The sequence below is a fragment of the Rana temporaria genome, chromosome 7 (genome assembly GCF_905171775.1).
Source record: "Rana temporaria chromosome 7, aRanTem1.1, whole genome shotgun sequence".
NCBI lineage: Eukaryota > Metazoa > Chordata > Amphibia > Anura > Ranidae > Rana > Rana temporaria.
Window position 1 is genome coordinate 162189243 of NC_053495.1, and position 21541 is coordinate 162210783.

At 43.2% G+C, this 21541-nt stretch overlaps 1 protein-coding gene across 9 annotated transcripts in view; it reads right to left on the reverse strand.

Moving 5' to 3' along the window:
- RASAL2 (RAS protein activator like 2) overlaps positions 1 to 21541 on the reverse strand; it is a 425879-nt gene that overhangs the window by 17069 nt on the left and 387269 nt on the right. For 7 of the 9 annotated variants that reach the window (XM_040360349.1, XM_040360355.1, XM_040360348.1 and 4 more), the window contains 4 exons: positions 17482 to 17718; positions 15991 to 16192; positions 12287 to 12486; positions 8714 to 9572 (listed from right to left, as the gene is read on the reverse strand). In XM_040360349.1, coding sequence (XP_040216283.1) covers positions 8714 to 9572; positions 12287 to 12486; positions 15991 to 16192; positions 17482 to 17718 — 1498 coding nt within the window. The remainder of the gene's footprint in view (positions 1 to 8713; positions 9573 to 12286; positions 12487 to 15990; positions 16193 to 17481; positions 17719 to 21541) is intronic. The other 2 variants (XM_040360350.1, XM_040360347.1) reach the window with 1 other exon arrangement.

Consider the following 21541-nt stretch of genomic DNA (forward strand, 5'->3'; position numbering starts at 1 on the left):
CTGGGTTCACACCTCTGTTCCTTGGTGCTTTTTACAGAAACACATTTCAGTTCAAATACATGTTTTCCTATGGGACACGTTCACATCCATGATTTTTTTTCAGCTGCTGCGTATTTGGAAAGGGCAAGGACTTTTTAACGCAAAGCGGTGCTATTTCTATTTTTTTTGGTTCAATATACTTCAATGGAGAAGCTGCAGAAAAAAGAGATTTTTAATACAGCTTACCTGTAAAATCTTTTTCTTGGAGTACATCACGGGACACAGAGCGGCATTCATTACTATATGGGTTATATGGAGTACCTTCAGGTGTAGACACTGGCAATCTCAAACAGGAAATGCCCCTCCCTATATAACCCCCTCCCATAGGAGGAGTACCTCAGTTTTGTAGCAAGCAGTATGCCTCCCAAAATGGTCCTCAAAAAAGAGGGGTGGGAGCTCTGTGTCCCGTGATGTACTCCAAGAAAAAGATTTTACAGGTAAGCTGTATTAAAAATCTCTTTTTCTTTATCGTACATCACGGGACACAGAGCGGCATTCATTACTATATGGGATGTCCCAAAGCAATGCTTACAATGAGGGGAGGGAGAACATCTCCAAGACAAAAGGATTTAATTTAGAGATATACTCAAATCATAATAAATCCAACTTAGTTGAGAAAAATAAAATTTTTAAATTTAACTCGAACAAGAGGAGCCCCCGGAATCCGAGGGTCTCAAACTGCAGCCTGCAGCACTGCCTGCCCGAAGGCAGTATCAGTATTCCTTCTTACGTCCAACTTGTAGAATTTTGTAAACGTGTGGACAGAAGACCAGGTTGCCGCCTTGCAAACTTGAGCCATAGAGATCTGGTGGTGTGCTGCCCAGGAGGCGCCCATGGCTCTAGTAGAATGAGCCTTTAATGATACTGGAGGAGGCAACCCTTTCAAGCCGTAGGCCTGAGTGATTAATTGCTTAATCCACCTAGAAATGGTGGACTTTGCAGCTGCCTGCCCCTTCTTGGGCCCATCCGGTAGAATGAACAGCACATCTGTCTTCCGGATCTTCTTTGTAGCTTTAAGATAGGCCTTCATGGCCCTGACAATATCCAAGGTATGCAGCAACCCTTCCTTTCTGGAAGTAGGTTTAGGGAAGAAGGATGGTAATACCAAATCCTGGTTCAAATGAAAACTGGATATGACCTTCGGAAGGAAGGAAGGATGAGGGCGGAGAACGACCCTGTCCTTATGAAAAACAAGATATGGTTCCTTACAGGATAAGGCTGCCAGCTCCGAAACTCTTCTTGCGGAAACTATGGCAACCAAAAATACTAACTTCCTTGTCAGTAGAACCAAAGGAATATCAGCCAACGGCTCAAACGGTTGTTTCTGTAAACTTGACAGAACAAGATTTAAATCCCACGGACAAAGCGGGGATTTAACTGGAGGTCTAATACGTAAGACCCCTTGAAGGAAGGTCTTAACCAGCGAGTGGGTGGCCAGCGGCCGCTGAAACCACACTGACAGAGCAGAAATCTGTCCTTTGATTGTGCTTAATGCCAATCCTTTATCCACTCCTAGCTGGAGAAAACTTAATACTCTATCGATGGTAAATTTGCGAGAAAGCCATCGCTTGGACTCACACCAGCCTACATAGGCCTTCCAGACCCTGTAATAAATCACCCTAGAGACCGGTTTCCTGGCTCTGATTAGGGTAGAGATTACTTTCTGAGACAGACCTCTACCCCTGAGAATCAGGGATTCAGCTTCCAGGCCGTCAAATTTAGATGCCGTAAGGCAGGGTGGAGGATCGGACCTTGCGATAGCAGGTCTGGCCGTAGAGGAAGAGTCCAAGGGTCTCCCACTACCATCCTTAAGATTAGTGAGTACCATGCCCTTCTGGGCCATGCTGGAGCTACCAGGATGACTGGTATGTGCTCCACCCGGATCCTGCGCAGCAGGCGGGGTAGTAACTGGAGCGGGGGAAACGCATAAAGAAGTTTGAACTGATGCCAAGGGCAAACCAACGCATCGGTTCCGCAGGCCATCGGATCCCTTGAGCGGGACATGAACCTGTCTAGTTTCTTGTTGAGTCTCGATGCCATGATATCCACGTCCGGCACTCCCCATCTTTTGCAGAGTGCTTGAAAGACTAGTGGATGCAGAGACCATTCCCCCGGCCATAGAGTCTGGCGGCTTAAGAAGTCCGCCTGAAAGTTGTCCACTCCTGGAATGAATATTGCCGATATGCAGGGCACATGAGCCTCTGCCCATAGAAGAATCAAGCTCACCTCTCTCTGAGCGGCTTGACTCCTGGTTCCCCCTTGGTGATTTATGTGTGCCACGGCCGTGGCATTGTCTGATTGAATTCTCACCGGGAACCCCTGCAATTTTGACGTCCAAGCCCTGAGGGCTAGTCGAGCAGCTCTGAGCTCCAAGATGTTGATGGGCAACTGCTTCTCTGGCTTTGCCCAAGTACCTTGGCGAGTGCAACCATCCAAAATTGCTCCCCAGCCCGTCAGGCTGGCGTCTGTGGTCACTATCTTCCAAGCCACTGGGCTGAAAGACCTCCCCTTCAGTAGATTCTGAGGGTCTAACCACCAACATAGACTTTGTCGGACTCTTGATGAGAGCGGCAACGGGATATCCAAGGCCTGTGGCCTTCTGCTCCATGCTGACAGGATGGCTGCCTGTAGGATGCGAGTGTGGCTCTGGGCGTATGGTACCGCCTCGAATGTGGCCACCATCTTGCCTAGTAACCTCATACATAGGCGAATAGTCGGTTCTTTCTTGCTTAGAACCAGTAGGATTAATTCCTTGATGGCTTTTACCTTCCTCAGAGGTAGGAACACTCCTTGTTGTTCTGTGTCTAATCTCATGCCGAGATATTCCAACTGCTTTGTGGGCTGGAAAGCTGACTTTTCTCGATTTAGGACCCAGCCGAACCTCTCGAGGTATTGGACCGTGAGGGCCACTGCTCGCTCCAAGCCGGGAGACGAGTGATCTATGACTAGGAGGTCGTCCAGGTATGCTAGGATCGTGACCCCTTGGATCCTTAGTTTGGCTAGGATTGGAGCTAGGACCTTCGTGAACACCCGGGGGGCCGTAGCCAACCCGAAGGGAAGCGCCACGAATTGGAAGTGACGCGAAGCCACCATGAAGCGTAGATATCTTTGATGTGGCTGATAAATTGGAACATGAAGGTAGGCATCCTTTATGTCTATGGACGCCATGAAGTCGTCCTTCTGGAGTGTGGCAGCTGCTGACCGCACGGATTCCATCCGAAATGAGCGGATCTTTAGATATGCATTTACCATCTTTAGGTCCAAAATTGGCCTGACATCTCCATTGGATTTTGGGATGATGAATAGGTTGGAGTAGAAACCCAGCCCCTGTTCCAGGACTGGTACCTCTACTATTACTTCCTGGGAAAGTAGATGATCTAATGCCGATCTTAATGCGGCTCCCTTTTCCGGATCGTTTGGAATCCTCGACTTCTGGAAATGAGGAGGAGGAAACCTTAGGAAATCTAATTTGTAGCCTGTGGCCACGGAAGACCGTACCCACTCGTCGGGAATGCTGGCTTCCCAAATCTCTGAAAAGAGTCGCAGCCTTCCCCCCACCTTCGTGGGTGGGGGCGCCCCTTCATAAGGTTGGCTTGGGGGCTGGTTTTGCTGGTTTGCGAAACCACTGCCTTTTGCCTCTAACAGCCTGTCCTTGTGATCTGCTGTTGAAGCCGAAGTTTGCTTTTGCAGGAGGCCGTCGATACTGCTTGGCATTAGAGGGCCCCTGCCCAGGGGAATACTGTCGTTTAAACGCAGGTCCCTGAACCTTCTTCTTAGTTGGCAAGAGAGTACTCTTGCCGTTTGAAATGGTCTGAATGTATTTATCTAGGTCTTCTCCGAAGAGTCGTCCTCCATGGAAGGGGAACCCTACCAGGAGCTTCTTGCATGGGGGCTCAGCCTCCCAGCTTTTTAACCATAAGAGTCTTCTCATATGGATAAGGGATAACGATAAACGTGACGCTTGCTGGATAGAATCCTTGATTGCGTCTACCGTAAAACATATGGCCTTAGGGACATCCGAAAATTTTTCTGCCTGCTGGGCCGGAATAAGTTTAAGCATCTGCTTAAATTGATCCGATAATGCTTGAGCGACCCCAATCGCAGCCACAGCTGGCTGTACTACTGCCCCTGCAGTAGTGAAGGAGTTCTTAAGTAGTGCTTCCAAGCGCTTATCAACTGGATCCTTGAACACCTGTATGTTTTCTACAGGGCATGTTAACGATCTGTTAACACATGAGATGGCTGCGTCCACTGCAGGAGTAGCCCATCTTTTGGAAAAATTTTCTTCCATAGGATATAGGACAGAGAACCTTTTAGGTGGTAAGAAGATCTTATCTGGCTTGTTCCAATCTTGGAACAAAATTCCCTCTAATAGAGGATGGATCGGAAACACAGCATTGCTTTGAGGCGCCCTCAGTGAGCCCAAAGCTGAAACCGTCGATACCTGGAGATCTGGTACTGGCAAGTTGAATGTCCTATGGACCAAGTCCGACAATCCTTGAATCCACCAGCTCTCCCTCAGGGAGACTGCCCCAGACTCCTCAGTATCCGGGTCTTCGATCCCTGAACCTACTTGGTCCGTGTCCAAGAGGTCGTCCAATTCCCCTGAGGAAAGGACCTCCTCTTCTGAGGGTCCGCGCTCGGGCGACGGAGATCTATTCCGCTTACTGCCCCGCATAGCTGCGGATATCATTTTTCCCATGCTTTTCTGCATCTCTTTTAAAGAGGTGAGTAATACCTCCTCCGTGACCATCTTAGGGTTGGACTGACCCGCGTCAGCTCCAGCCCCAGATCCCGATGGCCCCAAGGCTCCCTGTAGGGAAAACAGCGGCATACCATGGTACAATACCGAGGTACACCTGCTACCTATTGGTATTTGGAACTATAAAAGTTAATTGTCCAAACACCTGTTTGGGGGATAAAAAAATGCTTCCTCTCCCCTAGATGACTTTTTTTTTTTTTTTTTTTTTTTTCGTTTTTGTTTCAAATCCAGGAAAGAAAAAACATTCTGTCCCCCTGAGTAGTATTGCAAAGAAAAACTATGAGATGGAAAAGAAACAGCCTATTTCTAGGCTTGACAAAACAGTCCTCTGAAGACTGCAATATCCTTTCTGGCCACTGTGTGTCCTCGGCGCCCCGTGCTGCCGCTCTGGTCTTTCTCCTCAGTTCCAAAGTATTGATGGAACAAACAAGGAAGGGCCGCCCCTTCCTTTAAGCCACTGACCCGCCCTTCCCCCCCAGCAACCTCAAACAGGAAATGCCCCTCCCGACAGGGGGAGGGGGGGGGGATTTTGGGAGGAAGGGACCTCTCTGTTCCAGCAAACTGCAGCCTGCAGCCTGGAACCATGAGGAGGTCAGCGTTTTGCCTGCTTGCAGGCTCTGAGGAGGAAGACTGAATGGAGCATCGCCTGGAGGCCTGCAGGTAAGCAAAGCTCTCTGACACACACATATATTTTTATATAACACAGGCCCCACTCAATGCTTTTCCAACACTACAAGGGAGGTCACATCTTATGGGGAATAATACATAGAGAGCCATCCTATCTTTATGATATGTGACTAGTTTGCCAGATGCAGTGCATAACTTTAGGCATGTCCCCTGTGACCCCCCAGAAAAAAACCTGCTAAGAACCAAGTTCCGCAAGTTTTCCCCTCACTTACCTGCTCCATGCCGCAGGACTTTGCCAAGCAAGAGGCCCAATCTTCCCCCATCTCCGTGGGGATGTCTAGACCTTCAGGCCCTGGGTTCCTATGAAGGATCCACTGTCCTGGGCCCATATAGCACCCTGGCAACAGAAAACTTTAGGTACCCAAAGGTTTCTAAGTTCTGGGCCCAGGGTCCAGCTCTCTAAAAAGAAAAGCATTATGGGCTATACCCCAAGGGTTTGGGGTCCGGTTACTGACCACTTTAGCGCTGAGGCTTTTTTGGACAGAACCGGTAGCTCACCTAATCCCAAGGATGCGGAGGCAAGCTAAACCATGACTAACACCTAAGACACTGGCGTAAAAACTGAGGTACTCCTCCTATGGGAGGGGGTTATATAGGGAGGGGCATTTCCTGTTTGAGATTGCCAGTGTCTACACCTGAAGGTACTCCATATAACCCATATAGTAATGAATGCCGCTCTGTGTCCCGTGATGTACGATAAAGAAAGCATGTAATTTGAGTTTTTGCGGCAATTTGTGTTTTGTAATCTGCCCAACAACAAATTGGCCCAAAACTTTTTAAAAATGAAAATTTTTATAAGGCTATTATCCTTTTAATCGAAATAATAAATCGGCCAACTAATCGATTATGAAAATAATCATTAGTTGCAGCCCTACTTGTATCTATTTTCAACCTTATTGTGCAATGCTGCTAAATAGACTTTTTTTGAAGACCATATAACTGTATATATAGTGCCCTCTGGTCCTTTGATACCATATTTTGCAGAGTATGTTCACTTAGAACAACAACAAAGGAAAATGTCCCCCAAAAATGTGGCAAGTAAGATCTATTAGTTCAAATAAAAAAGTTTCTCTGTATTACCTTTAGAAAAGCCTCTAGAGGGCGCCAATGCACAAAACAGATAGTCAAAATTACTGCTAATCCTGAATCAACGATTGCAATCACATTGGATTTTTATATAGTTTTACGACTAAATATCTGTCACTTGTTACAGAATACTTGTGTTCCTGATTCTAGCACAAACAAAATACTGGATCACCATAGAAATTTAAAGTTAACCAAAGGCACATTTTTTTTGTTTTGGACAGAGTGGAGAGGAATTAGAACACCTGTCAGGTTTGAATTGCTGTCTGTGTCCCCATTAGGGAGATCCACCCTCTCTATTTGTCCCATTTATCATTGAGAGTGAGAGTAAAGGAATATCCCACATTTTGGGTTGTCCCCAGAAAAGTAAGAGATAGGAAATCTTCCAATGAGGACACTAGTTCTGGCAACCTGAGAGTCCCCAAGGAATTCCCTTAATTTGCAGGGATTTCTTCTCATTTCCTGTTTGGCTATGGTACAGGAAGTGAAGGGAAATCTCCCCCATGGGACAAATAAAGCAAACTCTTATTACATTATCATGATGTATACAGGAAGATATGGGAACAGTAAAAATTGAATAAATAGTGACTATGATGAGTGCAACACTTTTTAGACCTTCTCAATTCCATAGGTTTAATAGGAGAATTACTGTTGTAAAAAAAACAAGTTCCTAAATGTTACCGAATCAATATAAAAAAAAAAAAAAAGATTTAGAATACTGATCAGCCACACAAATGGACAACATCGCTGTCAGTAATAAACATATAAAAGTAGAAAAGAAGAGACGATCCCAGCAGCAGTGTTCTGTGGCACCCTGCACAGAGAAAAGAGGAGACACTCTGCTGAATCCTTTACAGGGACAGGTTCAGTACCATTACAGAGATGGATTCAGAATATTCTGTACAGAGGAGAAAGACAGACGCAGCAGCATTCTACATTGGAAAAGTTAAAACAATACAGCTGAATTCAGAAAAAAAACGATTTCAATAAATATTTTTTTTTTCTTTTCAAGTCAAGACGTATTTGGTTAAAGTGATACTAAAGCTTTGTTTAAAAAAAAAATAACAAACATGTCATACTTACCTCCACTGTGCAGCTTGTTTTGCACAGAGTGGCCCTGAACATCCTCTTTTGGGGTCCCTTGGCGGCTCCTCCCTCAATTAGATAACCCCCTAGGAGAAGCACTCTCCCGAAGGTGTTACCTTGCAGGCATGCTCCAGAGTCATTAAAAGGGGTTGTAAAGATAATTTTTTCCCCCTAAATATCTTCCTTTACCTTAGTGCAGTCCTCCTTCACTTACCTCATCCTTCCATTTTGCTTTTAAATGTCCTTTTTTCTTCTGAGAAATCCTCACTTCCTGTTCTTCTGTCTGTAACTCCACACAGTAATGCAAGGCTTTCTCCCTGGTGTGGAGTGTCGTGCTCCCCCCTCACTTGAGGGGGCGAGCAGGACGCCCACTAACACACAGCTTCTTTCTCTATCTGCAACGTAGAGAGCGTCTAACTCTCCAGCTCGCCCCCTCAAGGGAGGGGGCGAGCACGGCACTCCACATCAGGGAGAAAGCATTGCATTACTGTGTGGAGTTATAGACAGAAGAACAGTAAGTGAGGATTTCTCAGAAGAAATAAGGACATTTAAAAGCAAAATGGAAGGATGAGGTAAGTGAAGGAGGACTGCACTAAGGTAAATTAAGCTATTTAGCGAAATTATTTTTTACCTTTACAACCCCTTTAATTTGGTGCCCATAGACGCCGAGTGTATGACTCGGCCTCACCCCCGGAATATTGCATTTGATTGACAGCAGTGGGAGCCAATGGCTGCACTGCTATCAATCTATCCAATCAAAGCTGGGATTCCGTAGAGAGAGGGACGGCGGGGGCTCAGGTAAGTAAAACTGCCAGGTGTTTTTTCTCCTTAATGCATAGGATGCATTAAGGAGAAAAAACACAAACCTTTACAACCCCTTTAATAATGATTTAAGATTAAGATAATTTAGATTAAGATAAACACAAGCATACCAAAAGGTTAAATGAAGCATTTAGGAACATATGTCTCCATGTCACACTTAGTTTAACATTTTCATATGACAATAATTATAGTCCAGCTTTTTTTTTTGCTGGAACACAACACAAGACTGCTCACCTGCTGTGTTTGCTGGCGATGAACGGCTCGTAGCTTTGGTACAGGACTCTCGCGGGAAGAGGTTGATTGTTGTCTGGACCGGTTCCCATTTTGAACAGGCTCCGCTAGCAGTGTGGCAGAAATTCCAGACATGCTTCCCGTGCTACGTATAGAGGCACTGTGTGGCAAAGACTGGGGGGCCTTGGCTCGAGCACCCAGAGCTGCTTGGTCAGTCTTACGGATCTGGGCTTGCCCCGTGCTGTTCTGACGTGGTAGTGCTATAGGAATGGGCCTTTCAGGCATGGTGTGCCGCCTGCTGAAGTCCTCACTATGCGTACTCCTTTTAGTGAAGTCTTCCATGCTGCTATTGCTGGGTCCACTAAGAATAAACTCCTCGCTGTTGCTCTGGCTCCGTGAGCTGGCAGTGCTTAGGTTTTCAAGGCTTGAGTCCACTGAAGCCTTGGGCATGGTGGGTGGAGGGTTATTAAGATGGTAAACAGGGTTTTGGAAAGACAGTGGCTGCAAGCTGTTCTGTTGACTCAAAGCTGGGTGTAAGGGTCTCCTGACCTGAGGAGCACTCTGTGGTGTGCTCTGGTTGTCTCGCAGTTGTTTTATGGTGGCAACATGTGCAATAGACAACTGGCTGCCAGTTAAACGCAAAGGCGGCTCCTGAACAACAGCGGAACGCTCATTGTGACTCACAGTAGACTCCTGCAGGTCCATTAAGGACACACTACGTCCATTAGGAAGCACATTTTCTCTTTCATCTTTATCCGAGTAAGACATGCTTTGGGTAGAGGCCTGCTGGACAAGCAGTAGCGTCTTCCCCCTGAAGTAGTCTTGGGGTTCGATGATTGGAGACTTCAGTTTAAGAAGGTCACTACAAGATAAGAAAATGATGCGCATGATCACTTTGCTAAGCTAGAAAACTGGCAGAAGGAATAATCTACAAGAAGATTTTTTATTTTTAAACATAATAGGCTTACAAATTCCGGCATCTCAGAGATCAGTGCCTTAAAATCTGCAGGATAACTTTTCTATTGCTGGTTACTGCACAGCAACTGCCTTTTAGAAGTGTATAAAAAAACAGGCTTCTTGCATTGAATAAAAAGGGTCATTCAAGGGTGAAATCTACAGGTTATATAGCCATTTGCAAAAAAAAAAAAAAAATTAGAATCTGGAATTACATTTTTTCCCCATAGCACTTTATATATAAAGTACTGAAGGAATTTTAACCCTTTCCCGTATGCAATCTGATGAGTGGTGTTGCACAATGCTGGGAGAATGTAAATCTTTAAAACTGTGAGCAGCTGCTACCTGTTACATGACAGCTCTTGTCTTCTTTATATTTGGGAACTAATCACAGTGGTTTCCAATCATGTGATCACTAATGTCAGCTATGACATATCCATCACACACAGGCTGGAGGCTCCAGTTGCAAAATTTACATTTAGCCTGCATTTGACACTGCAGGCTGAAGACGACGACTGTTTGCATCGGTTTACTAATAATATTAATGTCAATTATAATAAAATCGTCATTATAGTATAACGTTTTTAAATATAATTAAAAACTAATAAAAATGGTTATTATCATCAGCATTTGCCAGTAAAAAATGATGAGCTGGATTTAAAAAAAAAAAAAAACACACAAACAAAAAAAAAATAACAGCGAAAGTGTGCAAAATCAAGTTAAGCAAAATGCTGGCTGCTAAATTCAGTCCAGGCACATAGGCTTTGCCGACTCTCGGTCACAAAAGGGTTAATAATCAAATGCTGTTGACATGTATTCAAATATACATTTAAGTAAGACCCGGTTCACACTGGGGCAACTCGTCAGGCGACACAGCCGCCTGACAAGTCGCGTCCCATTGTAGTCAATAGAACCGTTCTAATAGGAGCGACGCAAGTCGCTCGGACTTCGAAAAAGGTTCTTGTATGACTTCGGGGGCGCCTCGGGGTGATTTGCATTAACTTCTATACAGAAGTCATTTTGCAAGTCGCCTTAGAAGTAGTCTTCAGGTCGCCTGGCCGAGTCGCCCCCGAAGTCGTGCCGCCCCAGTGTGAACCGGCTCTGAACCTTGTGTTTACTGAAAAAAGTAAAGCTGTATTTTGCTTAGAATCTTATTACTTAACAAGAAATCAATGCCGTTTTTGAGATATTTTCTTTTAACCTCTTCAATACCGGGCACTTTCACCTCCTTCCTGCCCAGGCCAATTTTGTGTGACTATGCAATGCTGTACCCAAACAAAACTTTTACAATTTTTTGAGATAGATCGAGCTTTCCTTCAGTGGTATTTATTATTCACCACAATTTTTTTTTATTATGGTTTGCTGAACAAATGAAAAAACAAAAAAAAAAAAAAAAAAAAATTTTGAAAAAATAAAAATTTCTTCTTCAATGTACACTAATACAGTATGCAACCTTTAGGAGCACCGATAGGCGGCACCAATAGGCGCGGATTGTCATCACTGGTGGGGTATCAGTGCAGATCCCCCATCAGGAGAACTGCTTATGGGTTCTCCTCTACTCACGCCCTGTAAGCTGTGATTGGACACAGCTGATCCCATGGTAAATAGCCTACATCATAGGCTTTTAACTGTGATCGGAAATGCGGTGTGTCTACTGATCTGATCGCCACGTTGCGCACCCCCCGGGGGCACAAACGAGCAGCTTGTTCTGAAGAACGTTATATCTGAAGTAGGGCTGCTTTTTGTTCACTGATAAGCTATTTCTCTGACGCATTCACTTGTGTGCAATTTTCTACTTGCGTTATTGAGCTCTGTAAAAATGGTCTTTTATCAGTGGAGCTAGCATGAGTACAACGATTACTGTACAAAAAAACACTTTTGCTAGGTTGACCTATTTTTTTACATTTTCCTGCGTTACTGGAACTTCCCTGGCCTAGAGAATTGAAATAATAGGCTTATTTTAGAATACTGTATTTTCATGCAAAAATACGAAGGAAACTTGGACAGCCGCACTCCAAAAATGTTCTTTTAATTAAAATCAATCACAAAATAAACATGCCACAGCAAAAAAATTGGAACAAAAGCTAACGTTTCGCACTGTAGCTTCAGTGCTTAGTCATAGCTAGCCTAGCTATGACTAAGCACTGAAGCCACAGTGCGAAACGTTAGCTTTTGTTCCAATGTTTTTGCTGTGGCATGTTTATTTTGTGATTGATTTTAATTAACAGAACATTTTTGGAGTGCGGCTGTCCAAGTTTCCTTCATATTTTTGCATCACTATTGCATTGTCGGCACCCATGGTTTGGTTCTAGTGAGGCAGTTCTTTGAAGACTACTGAGCGGTTATTTTCTCGTTCTACTGTATTTTCATGCTGATGGAAAACAATGTCTGGCCACTAACCATAAAGGAAAAACATGGCTCTATGTCCTGGCTACCTAAAGGCACAGGCCTTCTTTGCCAATTGGTAAACCTAGCTCTGATTTGAAGAAATGTGTGCACACAAAGAGAACTGGTTATGCAACAGACTAAGATAGAGATCAATAATTAGAACCTTACATGCAGGATTCAGAAAAATCGGTTATTTAGTCTACATACTACAAATAAAAAATCAATTATACTTACTTGTCAGCAGGATCCTCAAAAATCTTCTGAAGTCCAGAAGAGAGGCTTCCACTTACATTTGGACTGGAGCTATGCTCGCTGAACCGTCGTAACTGCTGCTGGATGGGAGTGGGATTGGTCAGAGATTTGGTGATGTCAGCAAGGATGCGCGGCAATGGTCCCAGTTTTTCCACGGTGGCCTGTAGGAAGGAATTTTCACCCTGATTGGATAATATGCGTGGAAACATCCGCCAAAGTGATGGGGAAGGCCAGGTGGGGTTCGGAGGGCAAGTGTTTTTTTTTTTTTTGTTTTCATATGAGTGTGTGAACGCATGGCATGAGCGTAGAGCCAAATTATCAACCATGATGTGACGGATGGAGGAAGACGGGGTGCAGCCAGGCATCGGGGTAGGTAAAGGGGGAAGGGGAGAAAAGGAAATAGAGAAGAAATTAGGATTGCTCAAAACCAGAAAGAAATTAATTCATGCTTAACATAACTAAAACTATGGCCATTCCAACTCAAAACAGACATGCAAAGCTACGGTATGTACTACAACAAAATGCAAAAACAAAACAAAAAAAAAAAAAAAAAAGAAAAGGAAAAGGATTGTGTGTGCATACAAACATTACACGGGTTAAAGGATAAACACAGCAGCATGCGCACATTTTAAACAAAGGAGGGAGGACAGAAAGGTGAACAATGTTAATGGAAGGAACAGGGATCCAAGGAATCAGCCAGTTATTTTTGGGTGTTGGAGACACCGTTGCCCGTTATCTATGAAGGCAGGACATGTGTGGACTTTATGTAAAACCAGGTGATCAGAAAAGGACACATCAACCAATGAGATAATGGGGGGGGGGGGGGGGTTCCAGACACCACAACATAGCTAGCGACAGTACCGCACACAGCAAAAAAAAGATCACTTGTTGGAAAATCCAGTACTGTCCACTTTAACAAATCAACTTACCAATGTTTGCTAAGGAAAAGAATCTGGTTAATACACGCTATAAATTCATATTTTTAACAGATTTTAATATTATGGTGAAATAATTTATTGTACCAATTGCCTATAAACAGTTCAGTCCACCATAGCCAGCTGCTAACATACATGAGTGTCTCTGACCAGGGTCCTTATTCCCTGGATGTCTGGTCCTTAGGCGGAAGGGACACTACTACGGTGAAATTCACCATTTCATATGATAATGAACATTGAACAGCTTATTCATGTTTTAAGTGTGAGGATCATGGAAACATGGCTGCTGACAAATAGGTGGATTCTGTGACAAAGGGCATCATGTGTTCAAGTGAGCCAATAGCTACATAATTCCTGGATATGGCTTCTTCTATTGGGTGTGGGAGACGGGTATAAAGTAAGTCATGAAATGCTGAAGTTACACAAATGTTGTCAGGAGTTATAAACCCATAATGAATAATGGGGCCAATATGGGACATCGTCTATGCAATAACTTTTATTGAACGTTCCAAAAATGTTCCTCCCCTCGTCCCCCTCCCTTTTTTCTCTTCTCTTTTTTTCTCCTTTCCACACCCGGTTTCTGCCCGTTCTCACCCATGTTCTTTGCCAATATGTGCTGATACCTTTAGACTTCTGTCATTTTTGCGGACATAGGGCCTGTGCTGCAGGGTCGTACTCTGAGCTCCTACTCCACAAAATAGTTTTTGGGTCACATTGATGTTCTGTGTTTTTCACCTAATCCCCCTGCATAGGTGACCTGCTGATCTGCATCTGTGCCTCTTTCCAAAAAAATAATGGTACCAGAAAGGTTCCAAAAATTGCTACTGGTAACAGAAGGTAGAATTCCAAACAAACATCTTTTTAATACCCTGAAGCTTGTTAGCCAAGCTGGCCATTCACTTAAATTTCTGAATGAAATAAAATACAAATTAGAGTGTGCTTGGATTGAAGACTGCAGAGGTGGATTGTACGGAATTGGATAATAAACAACTTTGACTAATCTTTAATTTTTGTTTTCTTTTTGAAGTGAAATCAGTTATGTGCATGGAGGAATCTCGCCTGCTGATTATTGTATTCTGACAGCCACCAACACCAGCGGTTGTCAGAATACCCAAACCGTGACATCTGAGAGTATGCAGTCACTGTCTGGCCAACACCCAGCTTTCTCGAAAATTTGTTAAGCCCAGTGGCTTGTATGGATGTCATGATTCCATGACGGTGTCTGTGGAATAAATAAAAAGCTTTCAATTTAAGAATACTGTCATGTATATTATGCAGCCACATACATGGCTCAAATGATGGCATGGTGCTTAAAGGTGGATTTATCTACCTCAAAATAAAACCCCAGTTACCCATACAAATGCAAGGAATACAGATCCACTGCACAAAATCCCCCCATGCTGTACAATGCAGCTTTGCCAATGATATTAAAGTTAGGGCTCATGCACACAGGGCTTAAACACAGCTTTTACAGACGTTTAGCACTGTTTACACTGGTGCTTTTACTAAGGGATGTTCTGGATTGTATTCCCTGCTTTGCAGGGAAACAAAATCCAGCTCATCCCTGCTAACAGGACAGAGCTACACCTTGTTTACATAGGCAGAGCTCTGTACTGTCGTTCTCCTCATCGATCAGCGTGTGCTGGTGGACATCCATTGGTCGGCATCTGCTGGGATTAATACCAGCAGAAGCGGAGTGCACCCCCTACCCGGAAGTGCCGGATCACGTACTAGGTACGCGATGCAGCGCAGGAGAGACACTCTACTGCCGTATAATTGTGTTATGCAGTCAACAAGTGGTTACATTGATTTGACACAATCAGAGAAGCCTACCATTATCATTATTTGGCTTTTTTAATCAAAGATACTATGAGATAAATAAGACAGCTGTCATTTGTGGACTCCAGAAAATGCTTTGTCTGGCTGTTTCCAGTTTCAATAGTTTATTACCTAGCCCAGAACATGAAACATGGAGCCAGATCAGCAGGTCAACTAGCATTTCCAGAAAAAGAGAGTCAGGTATTTCTCTAGTGAAAGGCTTCTTTCTGTGACTGCAGCAGTTATGTACAACTGAGTCTCTGCCATATGTAAGAAGCCAGAACATATTCCAACCTGCCAATAACCAGACAAAACTAAAATATAACTTTTAGGTCTACTAGATTAAAACAGAAGTGGAACTTCCGCTTAAACCACTCCTTGCCCCCTTACATGCCACATTTGGCATGTAATTTTCTTTTGGGGGGGGGGGGGTGGGGGCTTCAGTAGGAATAGGACTTCCTCCTTCCGCCCAGGGACCACTTAGGCGATACGTCATATCGCCTACGGCGGCCCCTCCCTGTAGGCAATCGCCTGGGACACGTGACAGGTCCCAGGCGATCGTCTGACCACTCACAGAGCGCAGCGCCGCTGAGGGGGGAGAGGAGTGGAGCTCCGGGCAGCGCGGCGCTGGACAGTGGAGCAGGTGAGTGTCTGTTTATTAAAAGCCAGCAGCTACACTTTTTGTAGCTGCTGACTTTTAATAAACATAAAAAAAGTCTGGAACTCCTCTTTAAGTCAGACTGTTTATATAGAACGTTTTTTGGTTTGAATCATGGGTGCCAAGTCAAGCCACCTGATCATTAATTTTGTGCAGAAAGATAAAAATCCCACTAAAATGCTTTCATGACCTCCAGAGCTTTAGTAATAGTCCAGATTTTTTTAAGCTTTTCATTAAAATGGAGCCTAGATTTGGAATTGTCTTTGGAATGTTACCTTATCTAACTGCGACACCACTTCCCATAGGAGACAATGTAGGACAGAAAGTTCCCGGCCAAGGTCGATGTAGCCTTCAAAGCCCGGAGTGTTAGAGATAGTGTCTGGATTGGAGATCTCTTGCAGGAAGCGTTTCATTCCTCCCCACTCATGCTCCAAAAAGTCATTCATGAACGCCATGTATTCTTCCTTATTACCAAATCTGCATAAAAGGGCACAATAAAAATAAGTTACTACATAACAGAGAGATACAATTGTAATGTCTTTCATTGATGACACCTGATATAAAATGACACAGGGGCAAACACTGGACTGTATTGTCCCAGTACAATGATCATGCTGGACTTTTAAGGGGGCACTGGCTTTTATTTTGTCTAGCTGGCTGTCCTACCAGTTGAATCCCTATAAATTGGAGTGTCTTCATCTTTTGAATTTCAGTGAAACAGAGGGTGATTTACCCACTCTCAGAACACACTAAAGTCTCACCCACACTGGATCATGGAATCAATGAATAAAATAATGTGACCAGAGCCTGCAGTCAGGCCCAGAAGAATAAAAAGATGACCAGTTCTATTCATAAGGAATTTATACAGAAAATTTGCTTTGTTCAACCAGGTCAAAAAACAGGTTTACTTTATCCATCACTACTCACCGAAAAAGATACTGTAATTTCCTTTGATCTCCCGCCATTACTTTCAGCACCAGGAACAGAAGGATATATTTGGTACTTCCAGGAATGGAAAGGAGCATGCAAATCACTGAATGTGAGAGCATGGTCACATGGAAAATGCATAAGCCCTAATTAAGCTACAACACCAGTGACTGATGCCTCGTACATATGATCAGTTTCCCGACAGGAAAACTGAGGCGAGCTTTTGGCCTGGACTCCCGGCCGTGTGTATGCTCCTCGCAGTTTTTTCAACGGGAAAACTGGCCAAAAACCGCTGGGAAAAACGGCGGACTTTTGCCCGGCGGTTTTTGGCAGTTTTCCAATAGGAAAAACTGCGATGGAGCCTACACACGACTGGGATTCCTGGGCCAAAGCTCCATCACAGTTTTCCTGTCTGGAAAACCGGCCGTGTGTAGGGGGAAAGACTGACCGAGCAGGTTCCTGCACGTGTGTACAGGGCAAAACAGTTTACATGGGAACTTCCTTTATCTCTCCCCCATGTAAACCCACAGTTTACAAGGGGAGGAATAAATTAAAGTGAACCTGTTGCACCGACTATCAACGTTGTTGATAAAGTGGATTTTCTCACTTTACTACTCTACAATGTTTTTTTTGGATAAGATTTGCACTTCACTAACAGGTGTTGTTGTATGGAGATGCTCTTTAATTCCAAATCTATCTCAATCTTTCTCATATGAATGTAACTATGCATAATTATCTCCACAGCATATTTAGAAATGTATTGCTTGTTTACAGATCCTCATTAGAGGTCGATCATATCGATTAGCAAATGCTTAATAAAATATCATTATACCACTTACTTCGCAAAGTTGGCCAGATTCTGGATAACCTTTGCAATTAGTGTTAGAGTTCTGGAGGTGCGATCATCAGGGTATTCCTGCATGAGGCCAAAGAGACTAGGAGACATGATCGATGGACACAGGAATCGGAGGAAGAGGGAGGCACTGATCAGTCTCTCACTGATATCCTGCTTCCCTCGGTTAATACACTGCTGTTTCCAAGAAGCAAACACCTCCTTCAGCTCCCGGGGGAAAACACTAAAAAGATGCAAAGAGAGGTCAGTCAGTTATATACTCTGCTACTGTCCGGCTATACAACTCCACCACACAACGAATATTTACATTTTTTGTGAGGGTTGAATAGTATGCCCTGCTACTGTATACAACTCTAAACCAAAATGGAGGATTACATTTTTGGTAGATACTGGAGGGTGGAACAACTTGACCACTGATTTCTAGTGGGGTTATCTCTGTGCTGAATTCCCTGGCCTGTACACCAGCAGTTTGCAGCCAAAGGAAACACCTAAATGTGTGAGGGAACATACAAAACTTCAAGGTAGGCCAGAACAGATCTAGGGACTGAGGCTGAGAGATCATTAGGGCCTCCAGGATGACCAACCTCATTTCCCTCAACCAATAACTGGAATATCATTTTGGGTGATTTTTATAGAGCCTCTGTACTAATTCACAACTAAGACAAAAAGAAAACGATTACCCCCAAACGGGACTTTTAAGGCCAGACTCCAATAAGTATGTAAAATTTAATTTATTGGGTGTTATCACCAAAAATGGGTAAACATTAGTTTACAGAATGATTCTGGATGTTGGATTACAGAAATCTTCTGGAACAGTCAACAAATATATAATAAGAATAAAAACACATATAAGGAATGGTGATAAAGTGACACCTGGGGCACACGTCCCATGTGTGGACCCAGGAGAAGCAAGAAACAGAAAAATAATAATAAAATAAAACCTCGTGACAACACAATACAAATAGATTAAAAAACACTCTGTAGAGAGCAGTGGAGAAATGCCCGACGCGTTTCTGGTCTATTGGTAGAGCAACAGACCTTCATCAGGGGCCACAGGAGTGTATGGTTACAAACTTTTTTTCTCTCGTTTGTGGTAAACAAAGGTTTGAAAATTGACCCTCAAGTTTTCGGTTTAGGATGTCCCCAGAGCCGACTTATGGGGTCCCATGAGTAAAGAAAGAGGGATGGCTCCGACTGATCCCAAACACACGGTGTCCCAAGTATGGGGCTTATTAGGGCAAGAGTGCAGCAGGTCAGGGGGTTCACTGAGTCCAATGCGGACGATCCTCTTATCGTTGCTCGGGGGGATCCCGAGCTGGATGTGTGAAGAGGAACCTGGTGCCAAATGCCGTGCTTGGGGTATTGTAATACCAGCGTTACTCCCTTCAGCTCACAACTAAAGACAGATACGCAGGTTTGGAAACAGGCCTTTACATACCTCAATGCCTTCTTTTTTTTTTTTTTAACAGGCACCCCAAGAAAGGCTCACCTAAGGTCCCTAACTCACATTCATACATATACATACTAGGGCCAATTAACCTACCAGCATGTCTTTGGAGTGTCGGCAAAAACCCAAGCAGGCACAACAAGATCATGCAAACTTCAGGCAGATGATGCTACCAGACAGTGTGTCATGTGTTAGAATGGCCCAGTCAAAGTTCAGAACCAAATCCAATTGAGAATCTGTGGCAAGACTTGAAATATGTCCTTCACAGACTCACTCAATCCAAAACGACAGAGCTTGAGCTATTTTGCAAAGAAGAATGGGCAAAAATGTCACTCTCTAGATGTGCAAAAGCCGATAGAGACATCCTCAAAAAGACTTGCAGCTGTAATTACAGCGAAAGGTGGTTCTACAAAGTAATGACCCTTGAGGGGGGCTGAAAACAAATGCATGCCACACTTTTCACATATTTGTAAAAAAAAAAAAAAAAAAAATCATTTATCATTTTCCTTCCACAGCTATGTGCCACCTTGTGTTGGTCTATCACAAAGTCCCAATTAATACATTTGCATTTTTGGTTGTAACATGACAAAATGTGAAAAATGTCAAGGGGTACGAATACATTTTCAAGGCACTGTACTGAACATTTACCCCATCATAGGGTGAAGATAGAAATGGGACTTTGTATTTCTTCTGTGAGGTACATTTAAAGTACAAACACACGTTTTAATTACTTAAAAAAAAAAACTTCCAGGTCATTAAAATAGATCATAACATATTCCAGATACTGTATATGTAATCAACATTTAGTCCGTTAAGTATCAATACAATTCCATATTGTGAAACGCGTTGATGACAATGCGGACGTGGATTACATATCTGGAATATAGTATGATGCATTATAAAGACATGAAGGTGTTTTTTTTTTACAGAATAATTTATTAATCCCAAGGGAAATGCTTTTAAATCAATATATATTTTTTTCTATTATTATGAACATTCCTTCTGTATGGTATGTTTAAAGTATGTTTGGTATATATGATTTAGGAATGTCACCCAGAATAGTTGTTATACTTAAAGCAGAGTTTCACCCAAAAGTGGAACACGGCGGCCGGAGGGGGGAGAGGAGTGGAGCTGGAGCATGGAGCAGGTGAGTGCATGTTTATTAAAAGCCAGCAGCTACACTTTTTGTAGCTGCTGACTTTTAATAAACATTAAAAAAGCCTGGAACTCCCCTTTAAACAAGCTAAAAAGAAAACTAGGGTTGGGACTTTAAATGAGGCGTATGAAAAACACACGCCTCCATCCCTATTGGATACAAAAAAACAAAAAACAAGCTAAGAACCCACCTTTTGGCATACGAGTACTTTTATGTACTAGTTACCATATAACCCCTATTTCTTACAATTTAGTGATTGGTGATTGGTCCCTGAGCAGCCAACTGCCAGGCCTGTATGCTGTCCAATGAGAGCTAGGCAATCACATTTTTGGAAAGTTAGGTGCTGTATACAATATGTGCTTTAAAGGAATTCTGGGGACCAGCGTCATTGGACAGCAAGAAAAACGTAGAGCTGTCCTACTTTTCTAAACAGCGATCGAATACAGAGGGAGGAATCTGGAGCAGCTGATCATAGTATCCAATCTGCTTCTAGCTTCAGCTTGAGTTCAACTTTAAAAATAAAAGCTAGAAGCCGATTGGTAGCCATGTAGTTCCAGATTGTGGCTGCTCCTGTTTTTAGTAAATATCCCCCGAGAGTCTCTTTAAAGCTCAATACCAATACTTAGCTATATTACTACTGGAATATCTTTTAGCGTTTGAATTTCTAGAAGTAACAAAATGCCACAATTAAAATTTCCATACAAGAACCCTCGCCCTGAGCAATTTAAGCACAGTTTGATCTGATGTTAATTACGGTACTCACTGATTAACTAATTAGTCTAATAACAGCCCTTTGCATCTTCAACTCATATTTATCTCTTGTTATCAATCTGTATTTATTATAGTTACTAATACAGTTTATTTTGTTCAGTGATTACACCACAATTTCTGTTCCAACTGCTACCCATATAAAAAAAATAAAAAAAACTTTTGCCCATGTCTAATGCCGCGTACACACGATCATTTTTCGGCTTGTAAAAAACAACGTTTTAAAAAAAATGTAATTTAAAATGATCGTGTGTGGGCTTCACATCATTTTTCGGGTTCTGAAAAATGACAAAAAAAAAATCGAACATGCTCCATTTTTTAACGACGTTTTGTTGTTTTTCGGGTTGTAAAAAAACGAACGTGTGTGGGCTTTAACGACGTGAAAAACCCACGCATGCTCAGAAGCAAGTTATGAGACGGGAGCGCTCGTTCTGGTCAAACTACGGTTCGTAATGGAGTAAGCACATTCATCACGCTGTAACAAACAGAAAATCGCGAATCGTCTTTTACAAACACGAAATCAGCAAAAGCAGCCCCAAGGGTGGCGTCATCCGCATGGAACTTCCCCCTTATAATGCCGTTGTACGTGTTGTATGTCACCGCGCTTTGCTAGAGCATTTTTTTTTCACTATCGTGTGAAGGCAACATCGTTTTAATGATGAAGTTGAAAAAAAA